At 46.2% G+C, this 10,197-nt stretch overlaps 2 protein-coding genes across 2 annotated transcripts; both read left to right on the top strand.

The window, feature by feature from the left end:
- The first annotated feature begins 2,761 nt into the window (after positions 1 to 2,761).
- Positions 2,762 to 7,003, top strand: LOC121362918 (gastrokine-1-like). Its single transcript, XM_041484858.1, has 5 exons — positions 2,762 to 2,854; positions 4,472 to 4,612; positions 4,834 to 4,944; positions 5,914 to 6,052; positions 6,888 to 7,003. The coding sequence occupies exons 1-5, from the start codon at positions 2,762 to 2,764 to the stop codon at positions 7,001 to 7,003; spliced, it is 600 nt and encodes a 199-aa protein (XP_041340792.1).
- A 62-nt stretch (positions 7,004 to 7,065) lies between these two features.
- LOC121362919 (gastrokine-1-like) lies at positions 7,066 to 9,892 on the top strand (the record flags this gene model as incomplete). Its single annotated transcript, XM_041484859.1, has 5 exons — positions 7,066 to 7,095; positions 7,444 to 7,620; positions 7,833 to 7,943; positions 9,058 to 9,196; positions 9,804 to 9,892. Coding segments are annotated over exons 1-5 (546 nt in total), but the record flags the coding sequence as incomplete, so codon positions are not given.
- Positions 9,893 to 10,197: the final 305 nt, after the last annotated feature.

Genomic DNA, 10,197 nt, shown 5'->3' on the forward strand with positions numbered 1-10,197 from the left:
CCTCCCCTTCCCAAACAAAGATCCACTGGGCTTTCCAGGAACAGCTGCAATAATGATCCTCGGCAATGGATGGCAGAGGAAAAGAGTGTTCAGAGACATCAGATCAGAGAGACTGAGTCCCCATCGTGCCAGTCTGGCACTGCAGAGGAAGCTTTAGTTTGCAAGCCCACCCTGAACTGCAGCCAAGGGCACAATCAGCACATGGGGACTGGCAGAACTGCTGTCAAACACAAAGCACTCGGGGAGTTGGGAAGTGAGCTCCTCTGGGAGTGCTGCTTCTGGAACCTGGAAAAGGCACAGCAAAAAAGCAAATCCAAATTACCACAGGCTCCTGGGCCATGGCTCTGTGTATCAAATTCAGAGAAAGATTAAAATCTACTTCCTAAATAACAGGGGATATACAATGCACCATGTCACTGCTCCTCCCTCACACGTTTTGCTCCCTCTAGTTTGTGGTCCCTTTCTCAAATCACCCCTTAGTCCATAATCAGGTGCTACTCTCCTGAAAAGACTCTGTGAAGATTAAGGGCCATGTCTGACAAGAAGAAAGCAGATCCTCAGCAGCCCTGCAGTTCCAAAATAAACAAGTGCTTGCTGTATACGTTAAGAATGATGCAGTTCAGGTTTTAAGTGACTTTTCCTGGTACATTTCCAAAACTAAGTTGCAAAAATTTCCACTGCAATGTTCTCTTATTTTCTCAGTCTAATCAGCTGTTTCTTTTTCTTTCAGGATCAAAGTTCTTATCAGGCTCAAACTTCTTAGAGCAAGATAACTCACACTTGAAAGTTAAGATAAATTAACTGCCTATTATTTTGCTATATCTTCTACATTAACCATTTAAAATCAGGTGAACTAAAATCTGGTTTTATAGAGATCAGCATAACTAAGTTATTTTTACTTTAACATCTTACCAACATATTGAAATAGTTTATTTTAGAAATAAGCACTGTCATGCCATCTGGCCAATTGCAAACAGACAGATGCATTATTATTCTGATCAACCCAAAAATAAAGGTACAAATAACAGACTGGAGTCGCACACACATGCTATTTAAGAACATTTCATAAAGGTTTAACACAGGAGAAAAGAAGCATACTCTAACCAAGTGCAAGTTGGAAATCTGAAAGAGTCAAATTACAGTTAGGTTAAAAGCAAAGCAAAAAGCCTGAGCCTGCTTTCTTCATCAAAAACTTCAGCAACTCACTGTGTCTGGAAAACACCACATCTTCACCTGCCCTCCTCACTCGGGGCCCTTTCCTTGCTCTTTGACAGGAGTTACTCCAAGAGACACTTTACCCACTCGGGAATGCCCCAGGGTTACTCCAAGGAAAAGGGTGCAGCAGCCCGTTCTCTTCAGGAAAAGCCTGCTGGGGACTCCAAGGGTCAACTGATGTGAAAACCAAAGCAAAACTGCACCCAAGAATTTTTTAGCACCTCCAAGTAGAGTTGCAGCACCTAAAGAATCGTTCCTATCTGCCTTGCCTGGGGTTTCTGGAGAGACTCTCCTCTCCTTTTCCGACCTGACTCTGCATTTTCCTTGAGATGCCACAGGCACAGCCCTCTTCCCTGATCCTGCTGGGAGGCACTGGGAATGTGTCCCCGTGAGCCCTGGCACAGATGATGATTCCTTCCACACGCCCCAGGCAGCCGGGATGTGACCTGAGCAGAGCCTGTGCTGCCGATCTCACAGCCCCGCGGTCACCGCGCAGCACAGAGAGTACCATTAAAATGCCAGCACCTGCAATCTAATAAATGTGTTTTAATTCCCTCATGTATGTTAAGACAAATTGCAGATTTTGAAAGAACCTGACTTCTGAGGGGATTTTTTTTTTTTTTTACACAAAATTGATATTCTGATTGGACACACCACCAGCAGGCCTAATACCCGTCTTGTGAGTAAAAATTACCTCAAGAACTGTAAATGAACCGAGCTGCAACGACGTAAATGTCCCAAAGCCGCTCTGCCGGGTCCGCTGAGGCGCCGCTGCCTCAGAGGGGCTTTTCCGCCCTTTTTCCACACTCCTGTGATCCTCTGATTCTCTCCTCCTCGGCCGCCTCACGAGGGGCTTTTCCGCCCTTTTCCCACCCTCCTGTGATCCTCTCCTCCCCGGCCGCCTCAGGGGGGCTTTTCCGCCCTTTCCCGCTCCCCTCAGGGCGCGGCGCCGCCTCAGCCTCGCTCCCTCCGGCCCTCTCAAACCGTCCCGCACCGCATCAAAAGCACGATGTTTTATTCCTTGAGCGAATTCCTCGCGGACAGAGTAGGGGCTTTCTCGGTGTTTCTCGTCGGGCAGCAGTGAGGGAGGGAAAGCGCGGTCCGCCCCTCACAAATCCACACGGGCGCTGCTGCTCGTAAAGCAGCCTGTTGAAATTAACGCCGGTTTGGTGTAGCTGTACGTATCAAAAATACCGCTTCGGGCTTGCAGATTCAAAAAGTGAAACTGAGACAAATAGTCAGTTTCATATTGCGCATGTAACAACGTTAAGACCTTATTTTTATGTGTAAATCCCCACACCTAGCCATACTGCCTTTTAAAACAAACTGCTGGGTTGCAGCTGAAAAGTAGTTTCCATGCCCTAGAGCCAGTGATAGGACCTGAGGGAATGGCTGGAGCTGTCTGTAATCAGTGACAGGACCGAGGGAATGGCTGGAGCTGGATCAGGGGAGGTTTAGGTCGGATATTAGTAAAAGGTTCTTCACCCAGAGAGCGCTTGGGAGCTGGAACAGGCTGCCACAAAAAGTTGTCACAGGAGCAAGCGGGATGGAGCTCAAGGAGTGTTGGGACAATGTTCTCCAGGTGGGAATCCTGGGGATTGTTCTTGTGCAGGCCCAGGAGCTGGACCTGATGATTCTTGTGGGCCCTCTGTGATTCTTGTAAAACAGTTTTCAGTGGCCATATAGTACTTAGGGCATGTGTTTTCATGGGTACTGTGGTTACAAAGAACATAAAGTGCATTTTGGAAAGTGCAAAGGCTTTTATTTATTCAAACTAATTGAAAGCGGGTTTTTTTTCTTTTTGTTTGCTTAAAGCCAAGGCTATCTCTGATCGTAAGTTTGATGTAAAGTTTCAGAAGTAATTAGTACATGTCAGAAAGTTACTACAAAGCATATTTAATTTTTTAAGAGAAATGGAGCTTTATCTGATAATTATTGGGTCAAAATTTGCAGAAGTACAATCCCCGTGTTTATCAAGTAGTTACAGCAGGAAATAATTTTCAGTGAAATGCAGCAGGGATACAAATCACAAAATAATTTTATTGCAACATTCAGCCCTTCCACACCTAATTTTGAAAACATATAAAAGGTGTAGGGTTGACATTGTTCTTCCTACTTGCAGCAGCATCAGCTCTGCAGTCAGGATGGATCTCTCTGTAAGTATGCATGCTTTTCTTCCTTATGAACTGAAAGTTTGATTCAGACCCATTCCTTTATCTCTCTGAAGGGCTTCTGCCTCTCTGCAGCACTAAGGCTTTCTCTGGGGACACCGTGCTCCTCCAGAAGGAGCAGCTCAGCCCCTGTTCCCCAGAGGAGCTGAGGAGGGAAGGCTTTCTTCACGGCTTGGCTGCACATTATTCAGAAAGCAGGAAGCCTGATCCATGCCCATTGCTGTCAGCGCTTTTGCACCACTGCAGCACTGCACTCGTGCATCAAGCCCTCCCTGGAATGCCAGAGCAGAAGAAATGGAAAAGCTTTCTCCTCTTTACTCTTGTAGAATGCCTGTGTGTGCCTGCACAGCTCTGAGAAACAACTTGAGGTTCAGCTCTCGAGAGAGCAAGTGTGAAATGTGTCTGCTTTGAGCACCCTGGGGTAAAGCAAGGGTGCCTCCCTTTGGGGGCATTGATGCAGTCCCAGGTTGAAAGCAACAAAAGGATCCAAGGAGGACCCTTGAACATCAGATTAGGAAGAGGGAAGGAGGAGGGTCATGACCAGATTTGTCAGCCAGAGTTGCAGTTACACTTTTGTATTTGATTTTCATTTCAGATTTTGACTGCAGTCCTTCTAGGACTCGTCCTGACTCCAGCCCTTGCTGATTATGTGAGTACAAATGAACAATTCCACAGTGCTCATCTTTCTATGTTCCCTGCTTCATGAGATCTCCTTTTTCTTTCACCACCCCTTTGGAGGAAACAAATTGAAGTCTTCTCAGACAGATGAAACTCTGGCACTCTATATGTGGTAGAACTTACTCTAGTCTAGCAAAGATTTTTTTGTAAAAATTTTAGGACATCACTGACTAGCCTGAAAATTTGAAAAAATTTCATTTTTTAATTGAGTCCCAGCAAAAAATTAAACACCAGCAAGTCATCCTTGGGTTAAAGACTGAGGTCCCCATCACTAGTGGCCAATCACAGATTGTGATGGCACTTACCAGAGAGCAGCACTTCCAAAGTAGTAGGGATTTTTCTAAAACTGTGGGGACATCACTGCCTCCCTTCAAGGACTAAACATCTTCTTTCCCTTGGCTTTTCAGTCTCAGCAGTCGGATAACAACTGCCAGGTCTCTGTTGGTGGAGTTTTCCAAAATCTGACTCTCAGTAGTCTGACACGTGTGGTGGTTATTGAACAAAGGAGCGAGCAATTCTCATGGAAAACCATCTGGAACTACAACACGGTGAGTGGCAGGGAGGAGGCTTGATCACAAAGTGTGTGAGGAGACTGGCTCCTGGTAGAGCTGGCACAGGGATTGGGATTGTTTCCTTATTCTGACTGTCTGGATTACCCATGATTTAGGGTAGCAACTCTTGGCATCCATTCCTGTTTTAACCAAGGGTTTTCTCCAATCCCAATTGTGGAAAAACTGAATTGCAAGTGATCAATAACTTTTTCTTACAGGGTATCATTGCAACCAAACTGGTGCAACAGAACACCTGCTACATTTCTGTCATGAACAGAAATGAGATGCCCAGCTTCAAGAATCTGGCCCACCTGGCTTCACAGAACGGGGTAAGATTCAAAATGTGTTACTGTAGTTGATATGCATTTTTTGTCTGACACACTGCTATTTTCCAAAACTTCTTAACCAGTGGACATTTTATTGCTGATACTTTTGGTAATATTTTTCAGTTACATTATTTGTAAACACTCAAAAACTACAATATTCTTTTTCAGAAGCCTTTAGGACAGGTTCGTCATATGGAGCCCAAGTCCCAGATTAGATTATTTTTACAATTATTTAAATTATTATACAATTTGCTCTTTTTTTACTATCTTAATATCTATGATTTTTCATTAAGTATGTTTCATAATTTCACATTCTCAAAGTGTAAAAAAAGGATTTTTCTTCAGACATTCTAAATGAGGAAGAACAAATATTGCAGTATTACAGAGAAAATCTTTAAGTAAGCTTTCAAACATTTTGAAGAAAATTATGCACCGTATTTCTTCAGTTCAGCCATCCGCATTAGCATAGACGTTGAAAAAATTATCTTAGCATTCAGCATATTCACCTTTGCTAAACGCAAGCTTCCCTTGAAATCTTACAACTGAGTTGGTAAAAAACCAACACTTTAAACAGTAGGAAAACCTGTAGGGCAGAAGGGAATCAGGAGGAGACTTCTGCCAGCCAACAGCCCGGGTGCCCCTGAGGGGCGAGGGCAGTGACTGAGCACATGCCTTGGAAGGAGCTCTGGCTCCACAGAGCGGCCGCACTCCTCTTCTCCTCTTCAGCACTTCCCTTGTGCAGCCGCTTCCCCTCAGGCTCCTGCACCTTGGCTCCCTCAAAACCATCTGCCTTTGGAGCTGCCTTCAAGGCTTGCCACTGGTCCCACAGTCTCCCAGGGACTGAAAGGTGTCCCTAAAGGCAGTTGGGACTCCAACACCCAGCCCTGAGTCATCCTTCCTGAGCTAGGAACAGCCCTAGCAGGAACCAGCTGCTGGCACTGAGCTTGCTGAATGCTGGTATTTGTTCTTTAGAACCAGGTTGGCCTTGGAAGACCTACCAAGAAGATCACCTTTGTCACCAATGGATTGGTCAGCAACCTCAACTCCTACGGAAGAGACATCACGGCTATGTGCAGTGGACTCACCACCTACATGGCTACTGAAGTTCACAGTGAGTGCAAGCATGGCAATTCTCAGTATTACTGACCTGGCCTTTTTGTCTTCTGGGACATGACTAAGGCACAATTGCTGCTTTTCCACTTTGGGCCAGACAGAAACCAAGGGCTTCAGCAGTTGCCCAAAGGGTTTGGCACTTCTGCAGATCGAGACAGGAACAGGGTGGGGTGACAGCCCCCAAAAATGACCCAAACCAAACCCTTAGAGCTACTCTCTAGGAAGCTTAATGGGGCTTAAAAATGAGCCCAGAATGCTCTGGCTCACACTGTGCTTCCCTGTAATATCTAGTCAACAAGAATGGGCGTTCTAAGAAGTGCTGTCCTTCAGGTCGGAGCTTGCTGAGTTGACCCAGGCACCCACCAAAGCCTTGTGCTTCGCAACACTAAGCCAAGTGGCTTCCTCACCTGTAACTTTTTCCCTGGGGCAATGATTCCATTTCCAAGGGCTAAAATGACTAACTCTTGGCAGGATTCTTCCAGAACATCACAGCCCATGTGATTTGGGCCCATGAACTGGCAGCTGCACCGCCATGCCATACTCAGCCATTGGGACTCTCAGGCAATGTGCAACAAAGCCCCGATTTCTGCACAGCAAATGCCCAAGGGTGTTCAAGGGCAGGTCTTTGTGAGCATTCCAGGCTGAGCCACCAAGCTCGTGCTCACTGGGGACTCCAAGAGAATCTGTCACTTGCACAGCTCAAACATTCCCAGAGCAGCAGCTATTCATACCTGGTGTGCTCTGAGCAACAACACCACCCTTCTCTAGAAGGTCAGCAAAGGTCTTAGGCATCAGCTCAGGGGGTTTTGTCTTTTCTTTTCCAGCTTTGCCAGGACCCCAGCTGAATCTGGGATCATGCATTACCCTTGAAGTCCTGAGGATTGTGGAGCTGAAGTACTGCAATGGCAATGGCAATTGGAATGGCAATTTCCCGGTGAGAAAACCTTAGCCCTTAGCTTTTCATGTGAAAAATGTTGCAGGCTCAAGATCTCCTGCCCAAAGTCAGCCCTGATGCCCTTCTTGCCGGGCATCTCCTCTTTGGTGAGGTTCCTTCTTGAGGGAGCAGATGCTGAAAGAGAGTAATGGCTCAGCAGAGATTTCCATCCAAGACCTTTGAGAAGGGATTTACTCTGGCCAGTGCTCTTGCACGCATTAACTTTTAAAGCCACCAAGTGACAGCTGTGAGATACAGCAATGATTCACTGAATCCATGAAAAGAATTCTTACGGCCTCTGCCCTCTGCCACAGGCTTAATTCAAACTCCTTTGGAAAAAACTGAGGCTTCCCGGGGGCAACACTTCGTCCATTATAGCAGTGATTTTTTAGATGCTTGGGGGACATCACTGTCTCCCTTCAAAGATGACTTTCTTCTTTGCCTTGGCTTTTTAGTCTCAGCAGTTTCCTGGTGGCATCTTCAACAACACGCAAGGCGGCATCTTCAACAACACACAAGTGATCATTGGTGGCCAGTCCCAAATTGTGACCATCAACAGGCAATGGCGTGTGGCAATCATTGAGCAAAGGAGCTTCAGCGGGTCCTGGAAAACCATCTGGAACTACAACACGGTGAGTGGCAGGGATGGGACTGCTTGAAAAAAATCCAAGGAGTCTGGCTGCTCGTACAGCTGGCCCAGGTGATTGTTTCTTCATTCTGGCCATGTGGAGTGCAGAATTTCAAGTAGGAACTTTCTGCACTCGTTCTGGTTTACAGAAAAGGTCTTTACAATCCCAAGGCCTGAAAGATTGAAGTGTAAGTGCTAAAAACTTTTATTTCACAGGGTGTGATTGCAACCAAAGTCACTCAACAGAACGCCTGCTACATTTCCACCATGAACAGAAATGAGATGCCCAGCTTCAATAATCTGGCTCACCTGGCACAAGAGAGCAAGGTAAGATTCCAGGGGAGTAGCAGGTTCATTACCCTGGAGTTCATTGACCTGTTTCTTCATGGGCTGTTTCCTTCTGGACAGGATGAAGTTGTCACCAGTGGCAGGATTTTCTTTCTTTCAAAAGGAGTGGGGAATTTTTCCATAAGAATGCATTGCTAAAAGAGGAAAAGGGTTGCATATTCCGTTTCTGAGTTCTGATTTCTCTGAGGATCTTGAGCTCTGCAGCTTGCTCAAAACAATTTTTCTCTGAGCAGCTCTTTGTGAGACTTATTTCTTTTGGCACACTAGGATATTAAAGACCTTCACAAGCCTTTCAATACCAAGCTCTGTTGGCCACCTCAGAACTTGGCATGGCAGATTGGCCAGACTCCCTTTTCCTTTGGGGTGTAAGCGAACTTCTCTCTATTCCTCAGCTTTTCCCATAGGGAATGTGCCTAGCAGGAGCCAGATCACAGCACTGATCCTGCTGAATGCTGGTTTATGATTTTTAGAATCAAATCGGTTTTGGAAGACCAACCAAGAAGATCACCTTTGTCGCCAATGGATTGGTCAGCAACCTAAGGTCTTATGGGTCAGATGTCTTCTCCATGTGCAGTGGACTCAGTAATTTGGCCCACCTGGCACAAGAGAGCAGGGTAAGGCTCCCAATGAGCAGTGGAGTCCTGACTCTGGAGTTCATTGATCTGTTCCTTCATGTGCTCTTTCCTTCTGGACAGTAGAATGTTGTCACAAGTGGCAGGACTTTCTTTCTCTCAAAAGGAGTGGGGAATTTTTCCATAGGAATGTTTTGCTGGAAGAGGAAAAGGGTTGCATATTCTGTTTCTGAGTTCTGATTTCTCTGAGAATCTTGAGCTCTGCAGCTTACTCAAAACCCTTGCTCTGAGAAGCTCATTGGGGGCCTTATTTCTTTCGGCATGCCAGGACCTTAAAGTCCTTTGCAAGCCTTTCAATACCAAACTGCATTGGTCAGCTCAGAACTTATCATGGCAGCTTGTCTAGACTCCCTTTTCCTTTGGGATGTGGGAGAGCATCTCCCTATTCCTGTTAGGGAATGTGCCTAGCCACAACCACATCCCAGCACTGATCTTGCTGAATGTTGGTGTTTGATCTTTAGAACCAGTTTGGTCATGGAAGACCAACCAAGAAAATTACCTTTGTCACCAATGGATTGGTCAGCAACCTCAGGTCTTATGGGTCAGATGTCTTCTCCATGTGCAGTGGACTCACCACCTACATGGCTCATGAAGTTCATGGTGAGTGCAGGAAAAGGAATTCTGCCTCTAAATGTTCTGGCATTTGTTTCTCTTGGGGAATGACCAATGGACAATTGCTACTCTTCCACCTTGAGTCAGGCAGAAAGCAAGGGCTTCAGCGCTTGTACAAAGCGTTCAACATCTTTGCAAATCAGGACTGGAACAGGGTGGTGTCACAGCTCCCTATAAATGACCCAAAGCAAACCCTTACAGCTCTTTCCTGGGAAGCCAAGTGAGGCTTAAATTAGGGCCCAGAGTGTCTCAGCTCACACTGGCCTCCTGTGTAATGCCCAGTCAATAAAAAGTGCCACCCTAAGCGTCACCAGCTGTCCTTCAGGTCAAAGCTGACTGACAATTTGAATGGCAGCCAAGATGACCCAAAGCAAACCCTTACAGCTCCGTCCCAGGAAGCCAAAGGAGGCTTAAATTAGGGCCCAGAGTATTTCAGCTCACACTGTGCTACCGTAAAATGCCCAGTCAAGCAGAAGTGTCACCCTAAGTATCACCAGCTGTCCTTCAGGTCAGAGCTGACTGATGATATGAGTGGCAGCCAAGGTCTTAGGCATCAGCTCATGGGGTTTTGTTTCTTCCTTTCTTGCTTCCCAAGGAGTCCAAGTCAACCTGGGATCCTGCATTACCCTCGATGTCCTGGGAGTTGTGGATCTGAAGTACTGCACTGGCAATGGCAATGGACAAGTGAGAAAACCTTACTCTTATCTTTCTTGAACCAAATGGAGGGCAGCTTCAAAGCTCTTCATTTCTGATGCCCTTCATGCCTGGCATCTCCTCTTTTGTGTGGTTCCTTCTTGAGGGTGCAGATGCTGAAAGAGAGCAATGGGTCAGGAGATGTTTCTATTCAGTGCTTTGAGCACGGATGAACTGTGGCCAGTCCTAATGCACTCATCAACCTCTAAAGGCACCAGATGACAGCTGTCAGATGCAGCATGGATTCACTGAATGCTGAAAAGAATTCTTACAGCCTTTGCCCACTGCCACAGCCT

The sequence above is a fragment of the Pyrgilauda ruficollis genome, unplaced genomic scaffold, assembly GCF_017590135.1.
Source record: "Pyrgilauda ruficollis isolate IOZ18807 unplaced genomic scaffold, ASM1759013v1 scaffold680, whole genome shotgun sequence".
In the NCBI taxonomy this organism is placed as follows: domain Eukaryota; kingdom Metazoa; phylum Chordata; class Aves; order Passeriformes; family Passeridae; genus Pyrgilauda; species Pyrgilauda ruficollis.